General features: G+C 51.3%; 1 protein-coding gene across 2 annotated transcripts in view; it reads right to left on the reverse strand.

The window, feature by feature from the left end:
• The window catches only part of SFXN5 (sideroflexin 5), a 492,741-nt gene that overhangs the window by 223,128 nt on the left and 243,827 nt on the right, over positions 1–25,786 (reverse strand). For both annotated transcript variants that reach the window (XM_075573333.1, XM_075573323.1), the window contains exons 8-9: positions 18,954–19,010; positions 15,740–15,805 (exon numbers count right to left, since the gene is read on the reverse strand). In XM_075573333.1, the coding sequence (XP_075429448.1) occupies positions 15,740–15,805; positions 18,954–19,010 (123 nt within the window). The remainder of the gene's footprint in view (positions 1–15,739; positions 15,806–18,953; positions 19,011–25,786) is intronic.

Here is a 25,786-nt window from a genome sequence, read left to right on the forward strand (position 1 = left end):
CTGGCAGCATTCTGATCACCGGCAAGTATGCAGATCGCCGGCAGCATGCAGATCGCCGGCAGCATGCAGATCGCCGGCAGCATGCAGATCGCCGGCAGCATGCAGATAGCCGGCAGCATGCAGATCGCCGGCAGTATGCAGCCGCTGGCAGCATGTAGATCACCGACAGTATGCAGCTGCTGGCAGCATGTAGATCGCCGGCAGCATGTAGATCGCCGGCAGTATGCAGCCACTGGCAGCATGTAGATCGCCGGCAGTATGCAGCCACTGGCAGCATGTAGATCGCCGGCAGTATGCAGCCACTGGCAGCATGTAGATCGCCGGCAGCATGTAGATCGCCGGCAGCATGTAGATCGCCGGCAGCATGTAGATCGCCGGCAGTATGCAGCCACTGGCAGCATGTAGATCGCCGGCAGTATGCAGCCACTGGCAGCATGTAGATCGCCGGCAGTATGCAGCCACTGGCAGCATGTAGATCGCCGGCAGTATGCAGCCACTGGCAGCATGTAGATCGCCGGCAGCATGTAGATCGCCAGCAGCATGTAGATCGCCGGCAGTATGCAGCCGCTGGCAGCATGTAGATCGCCGGCAGCATGTAGATCGCCGGCAGTATGCAGCCGCTGGCAGCATGTAGATCGCCGGCAGCATGTAGATTGCCGGCAGCATGCAGATCGCCGGCAGCATGTAGATCGCCGGCAGTATGCAGCCGCTGGCAGCATGTAGATCGCCGGCAGCATGTAGATCGCCGGCAGCATACAGATCGCCGGCAGCATGTAGATCGCCGGCAGTATGCAGCCACTGGCAGCATGTAGATCGCCGGCAGTATGCAGCCGCTGGCAGCATGCAGATCGCCGGCAGCATGCAGATCGCCGGCAGCATGCAGATCGCCGGCAGTATGCAGCCACTGGCAGCATGTAGATCGCTGGCGGCATGTAGATCGCCGGCAGCATGCAGATCGCCGGCAGCATGCAGATCGCCGGCAGTATGCAGCCACTGGCAGCATGCAGATCGCCGGCAGCATGTAGATCGCCGGCAGCATGCAGATCGCCGGCAGCATGTAGATCGCCGGCAGCATGCAGATCGCCGGCAGCATGTAGATCGCTGGCAGCATGCAGATCGCCGGCAGCATGCAGATCGCCGGCAGTATGCAGCCACTGGCAGCATGTAGATCGCTGGCAGCATGCAGATCGCCGGCAGCATGCAGATCGCCGGCAGCATGCAGATCGCCGGCAGTATGCAGCCACTGGCAGCATGCAGATCGCCGGCAGCATGTAGATCGCCGGCAGCATGCAGATCGCTGGCAGCATGCAGATCGCCGGCAGCATGCAGATCGCCGGCAGTATGCAGCCACTGGCAGCATGTAGATCGCTGGCAGCATGTAGATCGCCGGCAGCATGTAGATCGCCGGCAGCATGTAGATCGCCGGCAGCATGTAGATCGCCGGCTTTGTAGCATGATGGGGAAAAACCGTATAAAGAGATATTTGCAACGTCCGTCATGCAATGTAATCATTATAAGAGACTCCCTGAGGAGAAGATCGTTTCTGAGACACATTCGGTGGGATTATAATGTGTAAATGTAGAGGTAGCTGCTAAGTATTTTTTTAATGAATTACTATGCCTATTTTATAATGAACCCTTTTTGCTGCCAACGGGGGCCGGAAAAAAAGACCCATGGACAGGGGTGGCCAACTCCAGTCCTCTAGGGCCACCAACAGGTCAGGTTTTCAGCATATCCCTGCTTCAGCACAGGTGGCTCAAGCAATCCCAGCTTCAGCACAGGTGGCTCAATCAGTGGTTCAGTCTTCGTCTGAGCCACCTGTGCTGAAACAGGGATACCCTGAAAACCTGACCTGTTGGTGGCCCTTGAGGGCTGGAGTTGGCCACCTTTTGGACTACAGAGTTCAGTAAATAAACGTACAAAAGCTATTTTGTCCGCAATTAAACCTGTGACATATTTCCATGTCTCTTCCTCTCTGCCTATCATGCTCACCAGCCAACCACGGTAATTGTGTGGGGGGTTTCAGGTATCGCAGCGTTTCATTCATCAAGCCGATGGCAGTTAACGCCGGATCGGGGTGTAAGACCCCGCCCTGGGACATGGTGAAACCTGGTGTTTGCATCGGTCTAATTCCCTGCCACAGATCATCTGTACGAGGCGGGTGGTTTAGAAATAAAGGGGAGCAAAACTGGGGAATTTCCATCATGAATCAAAGAGGCTTAGTCATTACTGTGCCAATCAGGGGACTATTGCATGGAAACCCCCATTGACGTCAAGATAGCTCCCCAATCAACACTATCACCTTTCAATGAATACCTCCAATGTACTGTATCAATGTACCCTGAGCCAATCTGCCCCAGTTTGTGAAGTGGGGAGTGTCCCTAGGGGGCGTTACATGGTGCACGTATCATAATGAGACACATCAAACAGTGCGTCTCGGCCTCATTCTTCTTCTCTTTAATTCGCACAAATAAATGCTGCCAGATCTTTGGTGACTTCATGCAGGGGTGCTCAACCCCAATCCTCAAACCGCCCCCCTCCCCTAACAGGTCATGTCTTCAGGATATCCCAGCTTCAACACAGTCAAAGGCTGAGCCTCTGATTGAGCCACCTGTGCTGAAGCAGGGACTGATTGAGTCCACCTGTGTTGAAGCTAGGACTGATTGAGCCACCTGTACTGAAGCAGGTATATCCTGAAAACCTGCCCTGTTGGAGGGGCTTGAGGATATGGAGTTGAGTACCCCTGACTAAATGTAACGTAACACTTCACAAAAGCATTATCTAAACCTGTCCTGTCATGTGCCTGTCCTGTCAAATTGCAAAAAAAAAATCCACTTACACTTATTCTAAAACAACATACAAAAATAAGAGAACTTCAATAGGAGGCGATACCTTTTTGGGGACTAACAGAATATTTTCAAGACCAGCTTTCTCTTATTAAATTGTGATTTAAAAACAAAACAAAAAAAAAAACTTTTTTTTAGCTTGCCCTCGGATCCCCCTACCTGCTGCTGTCTTATTTGCTTAGGTGTGAGCACCTAGTCACCAATAAAAGCAGTCACTATAAAAGCTGTTAGCAGTAATAAGACCGTCCTGGGTTGCACACTGTGGATCCGTAGAAAAGCACAGCTATCCCTGAGCGCAGCATACAATGTCTGTTAAAATGACCAATGGTATGTTTTCTTCTAAATAAAGTGTCACGGTGACATTTGTGGCATAGCTCTGTCCTGCTGTAGCCATGATTTACTTTCCCTGTGGCCCAGGACCTGGCGAACCTTGTCCACGGGGAATGCAGCCATCAGTCAACAGATCATGGGAATAAGTGCTTTAGACATTAAGGAAGAGGAGTCCCTGCTCCGAGGAGCTTACAGTCTAATTGGTAGGTAGGTAGAACGTACAGAGACAGTAGGAGGGAGTTCTGGTAAGTGCGTCTGCAGGGGGCCAAGCTTGTCCACGGGGAATGCAGCCATCAGTCAACAACGGATTAGCCGTAGTGAAGTTCTGGCAAATAGATTGTTGGTTGCTGATTGGGGGTAAAATAAATTGGCTACATCTGTACTGGTGGCTCGAGTAAACTGGTCCCAGCTGGACCGGTTATTGTCCAGTCTTGTATTTAGGCTTCTGTGCCTAAAATTGCAAAGCTATTAAGGTCCCGTCCCTTTTGAAAAAAGACTCCGCTTTGGAAAGTTTTCCGCCCCGTTTGAATTTTCTCTACATTTCAACTAGATTGCACGCTCCACATCAGGGCTGCCAAACACGCGGGGTGGCCATGCGCCCCGAGACCGCTCCGCCAACAGACCCTGCGTTTGAACCAGGGGGGAGAGCTGTGACATACGTCCTGGCAGCCGAATGGGCTGTTAGTTGCATCCGGCTCCCGGGGCACATCTACCCCACATTGGTCCAGACCACCTCTTCCCCACATTAGTCCAGACCACCTTTCCCCCTCGCTGGTCCAGGCAACCTCTCTCCCTCGCTCGTCCAGGTCACCTCTCCCCCTCGCTGGTTCAGGCCACATCTCCCCCTCGCTGATCCAGGTCACCTCTCCCCCTCGCTGGTCCAGGTCACCTCTCCCCCTCGCTGGTCCCGGTCACCTCTCCCCCTCTCTGGTCCAGCTCACCTCTCCCCCTTGCTGGTCCAGCTCACCTCTCCCCCTCGCTGGTCCAGGCACCTCTCCCCCTCGCTGGTCCAGGCACCTCTCCCTTCGCTGGTCCAGGCACCTCTCCCCCTCGCTGGTCCAGGCACCTCTCCCCCTCGCTGGTCCAGGCCACCTATCCCCCTCGCTGGTCTAGGCCACCTATCCCCCTCGCTGGTCTAGGCCACCTATCCCTCTCGCTGGTCCAGGCCTCCTCACCGCACTGATGCGTGCCAGAAGTAGGACCTAGACGGAACTCTGGCCCGACTTTCGTGACCACACGACACCAGAGTTTCTCCCGAATGTAAGATATGGGGGGTTGTGTAGGAGAGGGTGGTATTGTGTGGGTGTGGAGTATTTTGGGAAAGGGGGGTTTTGTGTGGGTATTGTGAGTGAGGTTTTTTTTGTGTGGGGCTGGGGGTATTGTGGGGGATGGTGGTTTTGTGTGGGTATTGTGGGGGGGAGGGGCTTGTGTGGGGCTAGGGGTATTTTGGAAGAGGTTGTTGCAGTCAGACTTAAAAATTAGCCCCCAAACTGTTCTGAGTTTGACGGGCCTGCTTTACGTACTGCGCCCTAAACGGTAAAAACGGCAAAGAAAGTTTTCAATGGAGGGGTTGTGTTTATTCTAATGCAACTCCAATATATGTCATGCCAAAAGTCTGCTCCAGCAGCTATATCAAATAACCTGGATAATGGTTTCCAAGATGCCCATACGCCCTCCTATTAATGGAGACAGTGTGTTGGTATTATCTATGTGCTTTACCAGAGGATTAAAGGGTATTCAGAAGAAGAAATTAAAAATAAACATGAGCAGAGGCAAAGTTTGCCCATGGAAAGAAACGCAGCTGTTATTATACGGGACAGGCAGCTGTCACCATGATGGACCAAGACAGGAGATGCCCTCAGCTGACACCAGACTAACGGAGGAGGAGGAGTCCCAACGCTATGTCCCCAGCACGTTCACATCACGCTGCGTCTGCATTCAACGTAAGAATATTGTCGTCATAGATTGTTAGCTAAATATATTTACGCCAATAGCTTTTCCACACACAGAAAAGTGGGGGGGGGGGGGGGTGTGGTGCGCAGAATAAAAACATTTTGATACATTCCAATGTAATTAGACAAAGAAAAGGAAGGTGGAAGTGATGCCTTTAATAGCTAATTAGTGGTTAGAAAAGTGCAAGCTTTCAGGACCACAAAGATCCCTTCTTCAGGCAGATGTTAAGGACCTTTCTGGTTCTGGAAGCTAGCACTCTGTTTAAACCCGAGTTGGCCATTAAAGGCATCACTTCTACCTTACTTTTCTTTTTCTATTCTACGGGCTAACACTGTACCATCCTGTATTGTGGTCCAATAAAAAATTCTGAATCCTACTACAAATACTTCCTAAATTGCTCTCGAACGTAGAAGATCACAGTGACTAAAACCTATGAAGTCATTCGCAGAAGTGAATTTGGCCAAGAAAATCCAAGCAAAGCCCGCCGGTCCCACACGCATCGCCAAAATATTCCCAAACCCAATCACTGACTGATTAGGCGAGTTTTGGGGAAGTTGACCCTTTACACCGCTTTATAAAGGCGCAAAAACGACAGAAAATTTGCCAATTTGGCAATTCTGCGTGAATGTTTCCCACACGCCCCTATTCACACCCTACAAGTCGGCCTTTTGTTTCCTTGGCAAACTGTGTTTCTGTCGGCTAAGAAGACTCATCTTTCCCAACTATTTCCTTTCTATACGTCTCCAGCTGTATCCGACGCCCCACATGGGGCTTGAATAGGACCTGAGCCGGCAGCTTCCTGGCTGTGTGACTTCTCAGTGCTGGTGAGACAGGTACAGGGCCTTTCTTTAACGTGACAAAAGCCGTTCCATTGTATGTGTGCTCCTCCGGGCTTGTAAGGCCACAGACCTCATTAACTGATCTCTGCTGTCAATTAGCTGCAAATCCCCTCCCAGTGAGAGCCTATTAGAACTGGATGACCTGAAAACAAGTGTGATCACCCCCAGTGGTCTGCGGAGAGCTGGTATTAATTAAACAGAGCCCCTCGCAGGATTGCAGCCCACTGAGCGGGCAGGAAAACACAGAGAGAGGTGGGGGAGGAAGAGCAATTTGCTGGAAAGAGGTCAAGACAAATGAGCCTTCCAGGTCAGGTTCCCTTGAATCGAAGCTCTCCCTTGTCTTCATAAAAAGACAATATTTGTAGTGATTAACTAAAAAGCTAGTTAACCTTTCGCCATTAATTGTTTGTTTTCCCACGGAATCGTTGGCCGATGGCTCTGACCTCTAGCAGTATTGGAGCACTTAGGAGGCGGCTTTGATTATCCGCGCGTGTAATGCGTTCGCTCCTGAGATCTGCGGAGCTTTGTTACAGCTGCACTTCATTTTTAAGAGGGGGGGGGGGAAGCCCCAGCACATGACTATGATGCCGTATAGAGTAATGCTGAGTAGCGGTGTGCACTTCCAACAACGTTTGCTACCTGCCCTCTCTGGGAATAACAGTGTGAGTGAATTGCTGCTGTATGGGCCACCAATGCATTGTTCTCCAATCAGCGGGCTGCAGCCCCTGTGCCAGGTTAACCCTGGTTTTACGAAGAAGATGCATGTGAGATGTTGAAAGTCACACTCTGGTTGGTTAATAAAGAGGTATTACATCCTACATATTTTCAGGGCTGATGCTAGAATTTCAGAGATCTCAACCTCTGAGGACCTGAACCTGTGAGATTTGGGGGTTCTGGACCAATTTTTTATTTTTATTTTAATGACATTCAGATTTTTTTTTTCCTAAAAAAAAAAACCAGTGAGACAACATTGAAGTTTATAGGGGTAATTAATTAAACTGTAATAGTGCCGTTCGGGGCACTATTACACTGAAACTCCAATTGACTTACAGTAAAAGCTGTTGATGTCTAGGATTGTAGCCCCCGGGGCTGCTCCTATTATTCGCTTTTATGTTTGAAACATTTCCATTTGCTATATACTTTACGGTGGAGGGTTTTCTGACACTTTTTTTTACCCACCATAACTTAACTAATGTGTGGTGGATGCCTATCCCAGCTTCAAATTGCAAAGCCAGTATAACCAGCCTCACACTGATGAGACCCAAAAGGTCGAAACAGCTGTCTGTGGGTGGGTTTACTGGCTGTGCATCTTCACCCAGGCTGTGCGGAAAAGCTGTGCAATGCAGCAAGCATAAGTTTATAGGGGGTCCATGTCAAAATGGATTTGAAGCAAAAGGTGGCACCGTGTGCTCATTTGCATGTCATTTCCCAGAATCCCTTGCTGCAGTGGAAGTGCTGGGTGATAATGGTGAAAGGCAGGGTTGCAGACATGTCTAAGACATGCAAATGAGCACACAGTAATATTTCCATTTGCTATATGCTTTGCTGTGGAGGGTTTTTGTCCCTTTTTTTTACCCACCATAACTTAACTAAATGTGGTGAAACCTATCCCTACTTCATTTTGCAAAGCCAGTATAACCAACCCCACACTGAGGAGACCCATTCAAGTCGAAACGGCTGTCTGTGGGGGGGTTTACTGGCTATGCATCTTAACCCTGGCTGTGGTCAAAGCTGTTAAATGAAGCAAACTTAAGCTTATAGGGGACCATGTTAAATGGTTTTGAAGCAAAAGGTGGCACTGTGTGCTCATTTGCATGTCATTTCCCAGAATCCCTTGCTGCAGTGGAAGTACTGTGTGCTGGGTGATAATGGTGAAAGGCGGGGTTGCAGACCTGTCTTAGGCTAAGGCCCCGCTGCACGCGCCCGCACGGCCGCCTTGCTTGCCGGCGGCGCGTGCAATTCACTGCACCGCAATCTGTGGTGAACGTTTCCGGCGCAGGGGGGCATGGCCAAAACGGGTGGGGGCGTGGCCATGACGTGAGGGGGCGGGACCATCCCACAGCACAGCGCTGCAGCCCCTCAGCTCCACAGCAGCCCCTCAGCAGCTCCTCAGCCCCTGCAATTGACTGCTCCTTGCGGTCTGTAGGGAGAGGGAGCTGGGGGCGGGGGGGGGGGGCGTGGTTTGAGCGGAGGGCTCCCGTGCTGTCCCCCCCCCAACCTGTCGGTCCCTGTTCCCCTCTCGGTCCCCCTCCCCCCCTCCCGGAGCCCCCCTCCTCTCCCCCCCTCCTGGAGCAGGGGCAGCCTGCGAAACGGGCACCAGAGGAGGGGGGGCTATGCACGGCTGCACAGACAGGGTAGCCGCCACCCTTCCCTCCCCGTAGCCGCCTCCCTCCCCTCCTCATTGGCTGACTGCTGCACCACGTGACGCGTCAGCGCTTCTGATCACCAGAAGCTTGCAGCACCGGCCAGCTGACGCGTCACAGCACGCAGTGAGCCCCGTCTGAAGGGGCCAGCGGGGACCTCCAGACTGGAGGAAAGGGGCTGGTGGCCAGCGGCCGCGCGCGCCGCCGGACGCAGCGGGACCAAAGCCTAAGACGTGTGAATGAACATACAGTAATATTTCCATCTGCTATATATAATTCTTCTGGGAGAAAGTAACACAGATATTGTATTCCCTTTCAAGAAACAAACATACAAGACAATACAGGAAAGATTCACTAAGCACCGATGTGGGTTATCCCACCGCGAACCGCATTGCGTGCCGGGGACACGACAACAAAAAGGAAGCAGAGTGCTCCGGCGTGTGGCCTCGGCCGCATACTTCCTCTCTACTCGGAGGAAGCGATCTGAGCAGGAGACACAAACCTCTCTGGGCATGCCGTAGTCACCGGATACTTCCTGGGGCACCCAAAGGGTTCAGTGAAGAGGAATTCATCACTGCGGAAAGCAGCCAACAGTCTACTCCTAGCACCGAATAATCCAACGGCCACGGTGCAGGTGCAGGCGGCCAACTCCAGTCATCAAGGGCCACCAACAGGTTGTCACATTTTACTGATTCTTATGTGGACATCCCAGTATATCCCTGCTTCAGCACAGGTGGCAAAATCTGAGGCTCAGTCAAAGACTGAGCATCTGATTGAGCCACCTGTGCTGAATCAGGGACTAATTGAGCCACCTGTACTGAAGCAGGGACTGATTGAGCCACATGTACTGAAGCAGGGACCGATTGTGCTGAAGCAGGGATATGTAAACGTTTTCATTGTATTACTAACTTCTCCCCCCGTTGTACTGCACGGCGGAATATATTGGCGCGTTATAATAAAATGATGATAACTGCAAATTCACAGGGTCTTAAAGGTGGATAGAGAGGGTGCTAGTCGGGTATTGAGGGGAAGGGCATTCCAGAGGTGCGGGGCAGTCAGTGAGAAAGGCTTAAGGCGGGAGAGGGCTTTAGATAAAAAAAGTGGGTAGCGAGAAGACATCCTTGAGCAGAACGCAAGAGTCGGGATGGAGCACAGCGACAAATTAGGGCTGAGATGTAAGGAGGGGCAGAAGAGGAGTGTAAAGCTTTAAACGCGAGGAGGATTGAGTGAGTGATGCGGGATTTGATATTAAGCCAGGAGAGGGATCTCAGCAGGGGAGGCGCTGAGACAGATTTAGGAAATGAGCACTAAATGTTGCATCTTTCATCATCTCAATCAGAGCATGTTTATAACACAAACAGATAGCAGAAGAAGCATGACAAACCGCCGTCAGGAGTTAATAACTCTTTACATTAAAATTATTCATTTCCCACAGAAGAAAACATCTGCTCCTGAATCTCTTTATCAGGCGTATAATTGTATCTTAAAGAGTTTTGTTCCCCCTTCTTATGCAGGGAGCTTCCCGGAAGGGAGAAAGATATATATATATATGATAGATAGATACACGCACACACATTAGTATCAAAGATATGACAATCCCTGCACTCAGGGAGAGTGCCTAGAACATACATTTTATTCTGCTTAGAGGTCACAATACATTTCCTTAACAGTCTCCATTCAAGTAACTAATAGAATGTAATAAAACCAGATAGCAGCCCATGCAGGTCACTGTATAAATAAACCACCAGCTGCTTTAGGCTGGGATTATAGTAAGCGTGATCGCGCTCGCGTGCCGCAGATGGCGCGCCCGCAAATTTAAATTCTTTGTCTTTTCAAGCGCGGCCGCGTGACATCCGCGTCACGTGAGCAGCTCACCGAATGAGGGCAAACCAGCTTTGTGACGTGTCCGCCACGCCTCCCCAATCTCTTGCAGCTATAATCCCTTATCTCTGGGGCTGCAGGAGTGCGACAGGCCGTGCACGCTGGCACTATAATCCAAACCTTACACTCTGCATCTAAGACTGATTGGCCTGCGCGTGATACAGCAGCCTGCCGCCTGACATTAGCAGGCTAAGCGGACTGACCACCTCCCAGCCATGATGCTTTAATAAGTACATTAACTACCTGCAACCAACACAGCCAGAGAAATAGATGTAATATTTTCAAGTGGGGGATAAAAAAAAAAGTAGACGGTGCAATCTTTTAAGATAGGAAAGGTATACAGGGTTATACCAAATAAGTATACATGGGAAGGATGCTGATCCAGGGAGTAATCAGATTGCCATTATTGGAGTCAGGAAGGAATTTATTTTTCCCCTTATGAGATAGCATTGGATGATATGTCACTGGGGTTTTGTTTGCCTTCCTCTGGATCAATAAGTAAGTGTAGATATAGGATAAAGTATCGGTCGCCTAAATTTAGCATAGGTTGAACTTGATGGGACGTACGTCTTTTTTCGTGACTATGTGACAATATGTGTGACTATGTGACTCAGCCATTAAAAACTAAACAAAAAAATGACTGTCTTGTTAAAGCCTTTTTCATGTAACTATGTGCTTAAATATTGTGTTTATTAGATGTAAACATAGCAGATAATGTAGAATATTCAGCGCTCGTGCTGCAGATATATGTAGTGTTGGAATAAAAGTCCCCTGGCTGCATGTGTGTGAAGCGTCTCCCCAATCTGCTCCTGGAGCAAGGTGATCCCCTAAAAGGGGGGGGGGGGGGGGGGGGCACCTTGGAAGACAAGAAGAAAAAATGCACACAATGCGCACCAGGGATTAAAATAATAAATTCAGGATCAATCGTTCTGTTTTATTTATTTAACACTATCTCTTCCATTTTTTTATTATGTGTTAGGCCGAGTCCATAGACGGACAGGCCGTGCTGAGGCGTGCGGACGCTCCGCGCTGAGCCCCTGCATCCTCAATGAGGATGCCTTGAGAGGGGGCTCACGCGAGCGTCCGCAGGCGTGCTGACGAGTTGGAGGTTTCAGCCGAGCGCCAAGCTGTTTTTCAGCGCGCAGTCGGCTGAAAACCTCCAAGCACAGCAGCGTCAACGTCACGGCGCCGTGATATTGACGTCAGTGCGTCGCGGGCGATTGGCCCAGCGACGTCACTGCCCCGCCTCCAACCACCTCCCCCCGGCTCCCTTCGCGCACGCTGGCTCGCCTGCAAGTCCATGCAATCGCGCTGACTGAAGCAGGCGAGCCTCAGCGATAGCGCGCCTCCGCTCTCCCCACACCTCTATGGCCCGGGCCTTATGCTGTCTATGGATTTAGAATAATTAGTGTATATCCCAAGGTTCATGTTCATTGTTACTGAACCTAGCTGTGTGACTTTTTATAACTGAGGTGGGGTTGGATCCCCTCAGTGAAATATTTACTAATAAATGTTATTATTTTAATCCCTGGTGCGCATTGTGTGCATTTTTTCTTCTAGATGTAAACATAGTATTTATTAGAATCTAAGTTCAATAAAAGTTATTACTAAACACACTACGGTAGCCTTAGTCCATTGTCACTAAGAAATGCTAGTGCATGAGGCATCTCCCGCTACCGGAAGCCACGTTCCCATTCGTGCAAGCAAATGTCTACTGGCGCCGAAGAAGTCCTATAGAATAGTACCGAGTAGAAAATATAAAGAAGGGGAGAGAGCGATACAGCGGCTGTTGCTTTTGCATATAATTAGTTTTGTGAATATGAGTTAACTTCAGGGGAAATAACGGGCCTCAGCGCTAATAACGGGCCTCAGCGCTAATAACGGGCCTTTGTGCTTATAACGGGCCTCGGCGCTAATAACGGGCCTTTGTGCTAATAACGGGCCTTTGTGCTAATAACGGGCCTTTGTGCTAATAACGGGCCTTCGCGCTAATAACGGGCCTACGTACTAATAACGGGCCTTCGCGCTAATAACAGGCCTCGGTGCTAATAACGGGCCTCTGTGCTAATAACGGACCTCGGTGCTAATAACGGGCCTCTGTGCTAATAACGGGCCTCTGTGCTAATAACGGGCCTCGGTGCCAATAACGGGCCTCGGTGCTAATAACGGGCCTCGGTGCTAATAACGGGCCTCGGTGCTAATAACGGGCCTCTGTGCTAATAACGGGCCTCTGTGCTAATAACGGGCCTTTGTGCTAATAACGGGCCTTTGTGCTAATAACGGGCCTCGGCGCTAATAACGGGCCTTCGCGCTAATAACGGGCCTTCGTGCTAATAACGGGCCTTTGTGCTAATAACGGGCCTCGGCGCTAATAACGGGCCTTAGTGCTAATAACGGGCCTCGGTGCTAATAACGGGCCTTTGTGCTAATAACGGGACTTCGCGGTAATAATGGGACTCAGCGCTAATAACGGGCCTTCGTGCTAATAACGGGCCTTTGTGCTACTAACAGGCCTTCGTGCTAATAACGAGCCTTCGCGCTAATAACGGGCCTTCGCGCTAATAACGGGCCTTCGCGCTAATAACGGGCCTTCGTGCTAATAACGGGCCTTCGTGCTAATAACGGGTTTTTGTGCTAATAACGGGCCTTCGTGCTAATAACGGGCCTTTGTGCTAATAACGGGCCTTTGTGCTAATAACGGGCCTTTGTGCTAATAACGGGCCTTTGTGCTAATAACGGGCCTTTGGGCTAATAACGGGCCTTTGGGCTAATAACGGGCCTTTGTGCTAATAATGGGCCTCTGTGCTAATAACGGGCCTCTGTGCTAATAACGGGCCTCAGCGCTAATAACGGGCCTTCGTGCTAATAACGAGCCTTTGTGCTAATAACGGGCCTCAGCGCTAATAACGGGCCTTTGTGCTAATAACAGGCCTTTGTGCTAATAACGGGCCTTCGCGCTAATAACAGGCCTTCGCGCTAATAACGGGCCTTTGTGCTAATAATGGGCCTCGGCGCTAATAACGGGCCTTTGTGCTAATAACGGGCCTTCGCGCTAATAACGGGCCTTCGCGCTAATAACGGGCCTTTGTGCTAATAACAGGCCTTTGTGCTAATAACGGGCCTCAGCGCTAATAACGGGCCTTCGTGCTAATAACGGGCCTTTGTGCTAATAACGGGCCTCAGCGCTAATAACGGGCCTTTGTGCTAATAACGGGCCTTTGTGCTAATAACGGGCCTTCGCGCTAATAACAGGCCTTCGCGCTAATAATGGGCCTTTGTGCTAATAATGGGCCTCGGCGCTAATAACGGGCCTTTGTGCTAATAACGGTCCTTCGCGCTAATAACGGGCCTTTGTGCTAATAACGGGCCTTCGCGCTAATAACGGGCCATTGTGCTAATAACGGGCCTTCGCGCTAATAACGGGCCTTCGCGCTAATAACGGGCCTTCGCGCTAATAACGGGCCTTTGTGCTAATAACGGGCCTTTGTGCTCATAACGGGCGTTGGTGCTAATAACGGGCCTTCGTGCTAATAACTGTTGCTGGTGCTAATAACGGGCCTCGGCGCTAATAACGGGCGTTGGTGCTAATAACGGGCGTTGGTGCTAATAACAGGCCTCAACGCTAATAACAGGCCTCAGCGCTAATAACAGGCCTCAGCGCTAATAACGGGCCTTAGTGCTAATAACAGGCCTCAGCGCTAATAACAGGCCTCAGCGCTAATAACAGGCCTCAGCGCTAATAATGGGCCTTAGTGCTAATAACGGGCCTCAGCGCTAATAACGGGCCTCAGCGCTAATAACGGGCCGTAATCAAAATCATTGCGTTAACGGTCCTCGGTGGATCTGGCCATTAAAGTGTTTTATTACAGAGGTGAAGCACAGTGTTTTGGGTAAAACCCTTGGGATCGTTGTAGGGCCACCAGGTACGGTAAGTGGTTGATGAGCTTTGAAAAAGTAATGGTTCTGTGTCTGATTTCGACACCTGATGAAGGTTAAAGATGGTGTAGATGTAAATGATATGCTTCACCTCTGCAATAAATAAGACTTTCCATGTCTTTTTGACTCCGGGTAACAATCCTGTGTGTTGCTTCTTCACATCATACCCAAACAAAATGAACTCTCCAGAACGTCAACACACTCGTCACAATCTGCACAGCCCCAAAATGTTCTCTTCCCTGGTGCATGGGCTTAACATGGCTGTATCACGTCTACTTACTGCAAACCTACACCTCGGTCATCCTCCAATATGTTACTAAACGGATCAATGTGTCTGTGCTGCAAAACTGACACAAACACAGCGGCGGAGATACTAAAAGGAAATAAATCACAGCTTTCAGTGAGATATGTGTCACATGCTGTAAATCTGGGGCTGTGCTCCCCCTGTTTGTGCTGTATACCCTCATCAACGTTACTGAGCAGGGCTGTCCAACTTCAGTCCTCAAAGGCCAACAACAGGTCACGTTTTAAGGATGCTTCAGCACAGGTGGTGGTGCTGGAGCTGAGACTGATTGAGCCACATGTGCTGAAGCAGGGATGTCCTGAAAACCTGACCTGTTGGTGTCCCTTGAGTACTGGAGTTGGCCACCCCTGATCGAGAGAGAACATCATATGAAATGACTCATCGCTGGGTCCAATTAGTCAGTGATAACTTTCCAATTAGTAATAATTATTTTCCTAATTTGCTCTGATACTGGAGAATGGCCAAAGACCATATTGATTCTTTCTTTAATTAGCTAATGTTTGTGTTCATTTACTCAGTATCCTCTGACATGCATGTATTTATTTCTGTATATCCAGCACTATATGGCATCAGTGGAGCTCTTTTCTCTAACCCCGTAGTAAAGGACCTTTTCTCCGTTATTTGGCCTTTGTATTCGGGGGGGGAATTAAGATGAAGTCTTCCACCCCCCCCCCTCAAAATGTTCATAAATTGTAACATAATAGTTATTCCTAAACAGTTGCAGCAGTTAATATTGTAAATAACATGAATAGAATTTGGTGGATAATAGGCCCGATTGGGCTGATTCTGCATCTGGATCCATATTTTGAATGAAAAAGAAAATATATTCTGCGCGTATTATTGGTGTTACCGCACTGCATAGTGTGACCGAGCACCACAGCACAGAAACCAGCGCTGGCGTGATGGTGGAGCCATCGCTGCGAACGCACCGAGCCCCCGCGCTCTGCCCCGGCCCAGCTTCCGTAATCCCAGTTTAACTGTTGCGGTGGTTAAATGAACCATGGCGACATTTTGTCAGTGGTAGAAGAAGTGCCGTGAGAAAGTAGTGGTACTGGTCAGCACTTGGACTCTTACTTTAGAAAGTTTAAGCTCAGAGCGAGCTTATCTACAAGCAGAAGCTCTTTTCTTTATGAAGAAAGTAGGACTGTGTGTGTAAATATACAAGTAGTGGTCGCCAGGGACCCATAGGGTTAGTAACATATAGCCACTCAGAGCCAGTGACCTGTCCAGCACGGGAGGGTTTCTAACAGCTGAAATTCAGCCCCAAGTAGCAGACGTGTTACTCACTGCGATTGAGACAGCACTTATCACCGCTCCCGTGTACCCCAGAAGGAACTTCGACGTTGGAGAAGGCTGAGAAGACAAGAAAATAAGAAGAAGCTGGACACACACCATCAATATTGTACACTTTTAAGTGGAGAGAGTTTTGGGTGTCTCACAGTGTACATGTGCACACTTACACACCGACTGCTAAAGCAGCAAGCACCCAACACGGACTGGTGATCCTGCAGAGCTCAACTGGGTTTCGCCGGGGAACCCCCAATCGCCAGAACATTTAACTTTTACATTGTCAGGCTCTTGCACAAACTACAAATATGGCTGCTAGCGTCGCCCGATGATGTCACAGATTTCTGTTGGCCACTGGAGCCCAGGCTCACCCAGCGGCCATATTGTTCTCCCGGGCCAAAGTACTTTATTTACTTACCAAAGTGTTTCTGAAAAACGGGAGCGACGCGGTTGAACTCTGCAGGACCCCCTAAGACAGGGGCGGCCAACTCCAGTATACAAGGGCCACCAACAGGTAAGATTTTCAGGATATATCTGCTTCATCACAGGGGGCTCAATCAGTGAACCACCTGTGCTGAAGCAGGCATATCCTGAAAACCTGATCTGTTGCTTACCCTAGAGCAGGGCAGCGCAAACTTTAGTGCTGCGCCCCCTGTCTCTCTCCCCCCGGCTCTCGCGCCCCCCACCGCCTACCTTCCTCCGCGTCAGATGACGCTGCGGGATCCTGTGACATCACGTCACGTGACCCACGGCGTCATTTCACTTATGTGATGTCACTTCACATGGCGCCGCGACGTCAAATGCCACGGCGACGCAACACAGCCGGCTGAATCCCGGTAAGTAAACAGTTGCAGGGGCCTCACGCGATCCCCCGGCATTTCATTTAAATGCCTGGGGGAAGAGTGCGGGGCCTCTGTAACTGCCCGTGCCCCCCCCCCCCAGCAAAATCTCCCGCCCCCCCCTGGGGGTCACGCCCCCCAATTTGCGCACCGTTGCCCTAGAGAACTGGAGTTGGACACTCCTTCACTAAGGCAAGAAGAAATACACCACCCCAAAAACTGAGCAGCTTTTAATGCCACTGAAAACTAGTGGTACGGGGCTTGGGTTCAGAGGAGGGTACACCTGTTAAATAAAGGCACACATCTCTTGGGATAGGCCATTTCAGAATCAATATATTTCCCATCAAAAGAAAGCACACAAGCTAGGAGAAGAGAAAACACAAGGGAATAAATCAAGAGTAAATAAAAAAAAACAGGAAAGGAGAGTCAAATATTATAGTGGGGGTACTCACTCCCCCCTAATACTATCGCACAATGATCACTGCGTGCCATTTTAATGCAGTGTATATTACACTTGCCCCACTCAACTCGGTTTGACACCTTGGCTGAAAGCCCCTCTGGCAGGGAAGGGGTTAAAATGCATTAGGTACAAGGCCGTCATGGAGGAGGGTTTTGAAAAACAAAAACAGGGGGCGTGTGGTGCAGTATTCCAGGGTGGAAATTAATCAGGATGTCCAGAATTGAACCAGACTGTCCTGTATTTGGACACTCTGTCAAGTAAAAAAAATAAGAGGTAATACTGGGGGTGTATGTGTATACCACTATTACCTCTCTGGGTGTGTATGTGTATACCGGTATTACCCCTCTGGCCGTGTATGTGTATACCGGTATTACCTCTCTGGGCGTGTATGTGTATACCGGTATTACCTCTCTGGGCGTGTATGTGTATACCGGTATTACCCCTCTGGGCGTGTATGTGTATACCGGTATTACCTCTCTGGGCGTGTATGTGTATACCGGTATTACCTCTCTGGGGGTGTATGTGTATACCACTATTACCTCTCTGGGCGTGTATGTGTATACCGATATTACCCCTCTGGGCGTGTATGTGTATACCGGTATTACCTCTCTGGGCGTGTATGTGTATACCGGATTTACCTCTCTGGGCGTGTATGTGTATACCGGTATTACCTCTCTGGGCGTGTATGTGTATACCGGATTTACCTCTCTGGGCGTGTATGTGTATACCGGTATTACCTCTCTGGGGGTGTATGTGTATACCGGTATTACCTCTCTGGGGGTGTATGTGTATACCGGTATTACCTCTCTGGGCGTGTATGTGTATACGGGTATTACCTCTCTGGGTGTGTATGTGTATATCGGTATTACCTCTCTGGGCGTGTATGTGTATACCGGTATTACCTCTCTGGGCGTGTATGTGTATACGGGTATTACCTCTCTGGGCGTGTATGTGTATACCGGTATTACCTCTCTGGGCGTGTATGTGTATATCGGTATTACCTCTCTGGGCGTGTATGTGTATATCGGTATTACCTCTCTGGGCGTGTATGTGTATATCGGTATTACCTCTCTGGGCGTGTATGTGTATACCGGTATTACCTCTCTGGGCGTGTACGTGTATACCGGTATTACCTCTCTGGGCGTGTATGTGTATATCGGTATTACCTCTCTGGGCGTGTATGTGTATACCGGTATTACCTCTCTGGGCGTGTATGTGTATACCGGTATTACCTCTCTGGGGGTGTATGTGTATACCGGTACTACCTCTCTGGACATAGTGACCTGACCGACTTGGGGGGCTGCGGGATTTCACTGAGCCTGGCTCTTTTAAAGAGCCTGGCCAGCTTACTTCATCCTGATTGGTTGCATTACCCAGCAGCAGCCAATCGGGAGGAGGTGTCAGGAGCCTGGGGGTGAGGCCATGGAGAGGAAGAAACCGCATGAGCTGAGAGAGATGGTGTGGGATGAGTGGGTGTTTGTGTGTAGGTGTATGTGTGTGTGTAGGTGTGTGGGTGTGTGTGTGTAGGTGTGTGGGTGTGTGTGTGTCTCAACGTGTTGCACCTTTCACCATTGTCGCTAGTATTTTTGGAGAAGCCCCCTGGCAACCGTAAAATTAATACCACAGAAAAATGTAAAAATCCAAAAAAAATGAAAGCAGTTTTGACTAAAAGAAGTCCCAGGGGCTTAGTCAATATCAGCCGATCGGAGACTTTCGTTCGAAAATGGTCGCGCGGCTAATATTATAAGCCCTTAAATGTGGAAGAATAAATAACAGAAGAACAGGTAGCTGGCTACTCGGGGAGAGCTGTGTTACTGCTGCTTTAGTATGACCGAGAGGATGTAATTAGTTTAGCAGCAGGCTGTCCTTGCGAGGCGCTCTCACACAATCCCAGGTCCCGCGTGCGCTTTCTCACCTTGGTCGCATTGCGGTTTGCATAGTTGACACCTGCGTTGTGACTTTGATTCAACCACTAAACAACAAAAAGAGGGGAAGAGATGTGTTAATGGAACAGAGGATGGCAACACATGGTTATAAAGTAACACAGTGTATTCATCTAATGTACCGTATCAGCACTTTGACGGTGGAGCAAAGATACGACATCCATGGGGGTATCTGTCAGTGTTCCACAGTTCCCCACACCTGTCTCATTCACCCCATTGACACATGTCATACAGTGGATAAGCTGCACATAAGAATTCTGGGTAGTGATATGAAAATGAGCACGCAGAGGGAGACACTTTTAGCTTCCCACTCACTTTATTACATGGAATCCCTAAGCAGGGGTGGCCAACCCCAGTCCTCAATGGTTTCCAACAGGTGAGGTTTTCAGGATATCCCTGCTTCAGCACAGATGGCTCAATCAGTCCCAGCTTCTGCACAGGTGGCTCAATCAGTGGCTCAGTCAACGACTGAGCCACTGATTGAGCCACCTGTGCTGAAGCAGGGATATCCTGAAAAACTTCCCTGTTGGTCGCCCTTGAGGACTGGAGTTGGCCACCCCTGCCCTACTCTATCTCCAATATGCAGCTGGCTTTTGCCCTGCATTGCCACCCTGACTCCATGTCATTATGAGGTTGCCAGCCAAGCCGGGGTTTCTAACTGCCATGTATACGGGGTCACAATAGTCTCGCGTTTCAGAAACCAACCTGACGATGGCATTGCAGTAGGTCGGCGATACGGCGTTGCCTCCCAGTTTAGTTGCTTTCCCTGGTACTGAACCCGTACAGATAGCAGATACGTCAGGGACACTTGTGTTTCTCTCTGGGCTGATCGGGCTGACAGCTACCATTGAACAGCTGGAACCATCCAAATGGAAGTGGGACCCCCTCCAACATCCCGGCAGTGAGCTACCGGAGCTGACCCCCTCCAACATCCCGGCGGTGAGCTCCCGGAGCTGACCCTGCATTCATTTCACCTCCGGGGATCCAGTGATGTCCGAGATCCATACCTGCAAATCGTAGCGTCCCTCTGGGGGACAAAATGGCGTTCTCCGTCTCCTACGTCACGCGGGGGGCCAATGGGAAGCCATGACATCATCTGTCGCGCATTCCTACGGGCCCGCGTGACCCAGAGCTTTTTATAATCCGGTGGCCATCCTTGTCACCTTTCCCGGTATGTATCTCGGGAACACAGGGCCCTCCCAGGCACCCCCTCCAAACCACCACCCCCCCCGGCCGCCACAACCCGGCCCCCCTCTAGACCCCCCCCCCCAACTCCGGAGATCCGCTGCTCCTTTAACCCATTGGGCGCCGGAGGAAGAAGTCGGGCACTCCATTACGTGGTAGCTATGACATAAACTCCGGTGTCGCTGCCCCTTCCGGCACTTAAAGGGTTAACTCTCCAACCTGTTCAGTTAAATAAAATAAAAAAACATTCAGGGGCGAGAGGATAATAAATGGTGGGGGGGGGGGGGGATATTTGGAAGCTGTCGGAGGCGGAAGCTATTGTCAGGGTGTTTATTCCAGTGAACAGACGGGCTTCTGATCCACGCGGGAGTGATCCAAGCCCACGGCAGCTTTGTAAATGTCACCGCGGTGACAGTGACAAACGCATGTCACTGACTGTGAGTGGGATCAGCATCTCGGGGTTAACCTCTCCACTGCCAGGTACCAATTGAATGCATGGTGGGGTTACTGTCCACGGATCAGCAGCCCGTGCATTGTAGGTACTGTATCACTCGCTTGTAAAGTTTTATTTTTAACAAAGAAACCCAATTAGTAACGCTGGCGTGTAAAGCATTGCCAGTATATAGCAGGGGTGCTCCAGACCCCACAGCAAGTCAGGTTTTAAGGATATCTCAGCTTCAGCACAGGTGGCTCAATCAGTGCTGAAGCTGGGACTGATTGAGCCACCTGTGCTGAAGCTGGGTCTGATTGAGCCACCTGTGCTGAAGCTGGGACTGATTGAGCCGCCTGTGCTGAAGCTGGGACTGATTGAGCCACCTGTGCTGAAGCTGGGACTGATTGAGCCACCTGTGCTGAAGCTGGGACTGATTGAGCCACCTGTGCTGAAGCTGGGACTGATTGAGCCACCTGTACTGAAGCTGGGACTGATTGAGCCACCTGTGCTGAAGCTGGGATGGATTGAGCCACCTGTGCTGAAGCTGGGATATCCTTAAAACCTGACTCGGTGGGGGCGGGGTCTTGAGGACCGGAGCTGAGCCCCTTTTTATACACAATGCAAACGCCCCTGCTCCGAAGAGCGTACAATGTATTTTGGTGCCGGGCGCACAGGGAGACACTGTAACTTGCCCAATGTCAGCGGAAACTGGGATTTGAAATGGGTTAAACGGCAGAGACGTTTCCCATCAGACCTTTATGTAAAGTATACGTAAAAAAACCCCACTGTAAAACACAAAGGCAGAACACCACCAGAGAGACGCGGGCAATTCTCTCTCAGGAATGTGGGTGCTGTATGTCCGTATGCCTTCTTCTCTCCAACGCCCAAGGAAATACGCTGCGGAGCTTGGATTGTGTTACAGAGGGCGGTATGTGCCAGTGTCTTCCCTTAAACCAGCATTCCGAGCCCCCCAAACCACCCCCCCCGCCCCGGGGAGCAGGGGGTCGCAGGAGCTGAACCGTGTTCATTTCAGCGTCACGCAGGCCAATAGTCTATTGCAGAGGTGCTCAACCCCAGTCCTCACGGGACACCAACATATCAGCACAGGCGGCACAATCAGATCAGTTTACGTTTTTGGGGGGAGCACAGACCAGTAATATTCTTGGGGTATGGGCTTCAAATAGCATTACCCTCCTCCTTTATTGTACTCACTCCTGCTAATACAGGGATGGGCAATTCCAGTCCTCAAGGGCAACCAACATGGCTGCTAAATTCTTAGCTCAACTAGGTATTATCCCTCGATAAAAGCAGTACTGCCGAGGTGTTATGCCATGTGATGCCTCCTGGCGTCAGGATGACTCCAGTCATTGAGACATTCCCCCCCCCCCAACAGGTCAGGTTTTCAGGATATCCCTTCTTCAGCACAGGTAGCTCAATCAGTCCCAGCTTCAGCTCAATCAGTGGATCAGTCAGCCACTACCTGTGCTGAAGCAGGGATATCCCTAATACCTGGCCTGTGGGTGGCCATTGAAGACTGGAGTTGGCCACCCCTGGATTAGCAGAAATCACGCTGCGATGTATTGCAGGGCGTTCAGGCAGATTATCAATCGCCTGCTTCAGAAGTTCCAGCAAATAATTACTGTGCGTGTAACGCTGGAATCCTCCCTCGAAAAGCACAAAGTCATCAGAACGTAACCCGAGACTTCGTGTTGTGCTCATTTATTTATAATGTTAGCATTTGTCAAAATCGGCCGGTCTGCCGAGTTGCCGTCTGTTTATGATTTCTCGGCGGCAGCCATTACTGTGCCAGCGGTTATTCTAATCTTCCAGGAAAGCAAAGGATGTCTCCGGGGTCCCACCACACCTTGCAGGGGGCTAAAGACAGCAGCAAAATGGCTTTGCAATGGGGAGTAGAATGGACACCGGCTTTAAGGGGTTAAGTGATAAAATATCAATACTTTAACAATCATTTATAAAGTATTGGACGCACAGGGGTGGTCAACGCCAGTCCCCAAGGGCCAAGAAAACCGGCCAAGGATTAGGGATACACCTGTTTCAGCACAGGGGGCTCAATCAGTGACTCATTCTGAGGGATATCCTGAAAACCTGGCCTGTTGGTGGCCCTTGAGGACTGGAGTTGGCCACGCCAATTCTATTGACTGGCAGCCAATAGAAAAGCCAGGACACCATCATGAGATGACATTGTGGCTTTCCACTGGTGGCTCGGCAGCCATGCTTCCTCCTGTGCCCATATTGGCAAGACTTTTTCTTATGTCAAAACAGTTAAAACAAGACAAAAAAATCTAGAAATATCTGGGGAACTGGGGTCTCCGGATGCCTGGGAGCCATCTATATGCTTCGAGGGACCTCCTGGTCCAAGTAAGCTCAACAAAAATATTTATCCATTATGGGGGGAAAGCTGCTTAAAATGTTGTAGACCATTTCCCCTAATCAAGCCGTTTCAATGACAATGAAGAATGCTTCAGGTCGCAGGGCGGACCTTACCTGTGGTGGGGTCCAAGGCGGCATGCCGGCAGCGGGGGCCCTTATCCTGCAGCGTACTGACGTCATGGCAAAGCGACACGTCGCTATGACAACAGATGCTGCAGAAGGCCGCTCCACGTAAGGTAAAACCTCCCCCAGCTGCACACACTTCCCGCCCCCTTCCCCACCTTGGGGTGAGCAACGGTGCGGTCCTGCACCGGTTCGGGGACTCCCCAGCTCCCTTCTGCAACTCTCCCCTCTCCTGTTAGGGTGGCATTTGGATCCCAGCGCCGACAGGAGAAGGAAGAGGAGAGAGCGTGGGGCTCCCCCGAAGGCGTAGGGCCCAAGGCAACAGTCATGCCCTGAGGCCGGCCCTGCTTCAGGGAAATCCTTATGTCCTCTTCTCAAATCCAAACTGTGCGGATTGCCAGCCTAGCAGTAATGGGTGCAGGAGGGGGCACCATGGAGGTGCTAGGGAAGGGGTTTGTCTGTGGATTGCCAGCCTAGCAGTAAGGGGTGCAGGAGGGGGCACCATGGAGGTGCTAGGGTAGGGATTTGTCTGCGGGTTGCCAGCCTAGCAGTAATGGGTGCAGGAGGGGGCACCGTGGAGGTGCTAGGGAAGGGGTTTGTCTGTGGATTGCCAGCCTAGCAGTAAGGGGTGCAGGAGGGGGCACCATGGAGGTGCTAGGGAAGGGATTTGTCTGCGGGTTGCCAGCCTAGCAGTAATGGGTGCAGGAGGGGGCACCGTGGAGGTGCTAGGGAAGGGGATTGTCTGCGGATTGCCAGCCTAGCAGTAAGGGGTGCAGGAGGGGGCACCATGGAGGTACTAGGGAAGGGGTTTGTCTGCGGATTGCCAGCCTAGCAGTAAGGGGTGCAGGAGGGGGCACCATGGAGGTACTAGGGAAGGGGTTTGTCTGTGCGGATTGCAAGCTGAGCAGTAATGGGTGCAGGAGGGGGCACCATGGGGGTGCTAGGGAAGGGGTTTGTCTGTGTGGATTGCCAGCCTAGCAGTAATGGGTGCAGGAGGGGGCACCATGGAGGTGCTAGGGAAGGGGTTTATCTGCGGATTGCCAGCCTAGCAGTAATGGGTGCAGGAGGGGGCCCCATGGAGGTGCTAGGGAAGGGGTTTATCGGCGGATTGCCAGCCTAGCAGTAATGGGTGCGGGAGGGGGCAACATGGAGGTGCTAGGGAAGGGGTTTATCGGCGGATTGCCAGCCTAGCAGTAATGGGTGCAGGAGGGGGCACCATGGAGGTGCTAGGGAAGGGGTTTGTCTGTGTGGATTGCCAGCCTAGCAGTAATGGGTGCAGGAGGGGGCACCATGGAGATGCTAGGGAAGGGGTTTGTCTGTGTGGATTGCCAGCCTAGCAGTAATGGGTGCAGGAGGGGGCACCATGGGGGTGCTAGGGAAGGGGTTTATCTGCGGATTGCCAGCCTAGCAGTAATGGGTGCAGGAGGGGGCCCCATGGAGGTGCTAGGGAAGGGGTTTATCGGAGGATTGCCAGCCTAGCAGTAATGGGTGCGGGAGGGGGCACCATGGAGGTGCTAGGGAAGGGGTTTGTCTGTGCGGATTGCCAGCCTAGCACTAATGGGTGCAGGAGGGGGCACCATGGAGGTGCTAGGGAAGGGGTTTGTCTGTGCGGATTGCCAGCCTAGCAGTAATGGGTGCAGGAGGGGGCACCATGGAGGTGCTAGGGAAGGGGTTTGTCTGTGCGGATTGCCAGCCTAGCAGTAAGGGGTGCAGGAGGGGGCACCATGGAGGTGCTAGGGAAGGGGTTTGTCTGTGCGGATTGCCAGCCTAGCAGTAAGGGGTGAAGGAGAGGGCACCATGGAGGTGCTAGGGAAGGGGTTTATCTGCGGATTGCCAGCCTAGCAGTAAGGGGTGCAGGAGGGGGCACCATGGAGGTGCTAGGGAAGGGGTTTGTCTGTGCGGATTGCCAGCTGAGCAGTAATGGGTGCAGGAGGGGGCACCATGGAGGTGCTAGGGAAGGGGTTTGTCTGCGGATTGCCAGCCTAGCAGTAATGGGTGCAGGAGGGGGCACCATGGAGGTGCTAGGGAAGGGGTTTGTCTGTGCGGATTGCCAGCCTAGCAGTAATGGGTGCAGGAGGGGGCACCATGGAGGTGCTAGGGAAGGGGTTTGTCTGCGGATTGCCAGCCTAGCATTAATGGGTGCAGGAGGGGGCACCATGGGGGTGCTAGGGAAGGGGTTTGTCTGTGCGGATTGCCAGCCTAGCAGTAATGGGTGCAGGAGGGGGCACCATGGAGGTGCTAGGGAAGGGGTTTGTCTGCGGATTGCCAGCCTAGCAGTAATGGGTGCAGGAGGGGGCACCATGGAGGTGCTAGGGAAGGGGTTTGTCTGCGGATTGCCAGCCTAGCAGTAATGGGTGCAGGAGGGGGCACCATGGGGGTGCTAGGGAAGGGGTTTGTCTGTGCGGATTGCCAGCCTAGCAGTAATGGGTGCAGGAGGGGGCACCATGGAGGTGCTAGGGAAGGGGTTTGTCTGCGGATTGCCAGCCTAGCAGTAATGGGTGCAGGAGGGGGCACCATGGAGGTGCTAGGGAAGGGGTTTGTCTGCGGATTGCCAGCCTAGCAGTAATGGGTGCAGGAGGGGGCACCATGGAGGTGCTAGGGAAGGGGTTTGTCTGCGGATTGCCAGCCTAGCAGTAATGGGTGCAGGAGGGGGCACCATGGGGGTGCTAGGGA

Source organism: Ascaphus truei, chromosome 1 (assembly GCF_040206685.1).
Source record: "Ascaphus truei isolate aAscTru1 chromosome 1, aAscTru1.hap1, whole genome shotgun sequence".
Classification (NCBI taxonomy): Eukaryota; Metazoa; Chordata; class Amphibia; order Anura; family Ascaphidae; genus Ascaphus; species Ascaphus truei.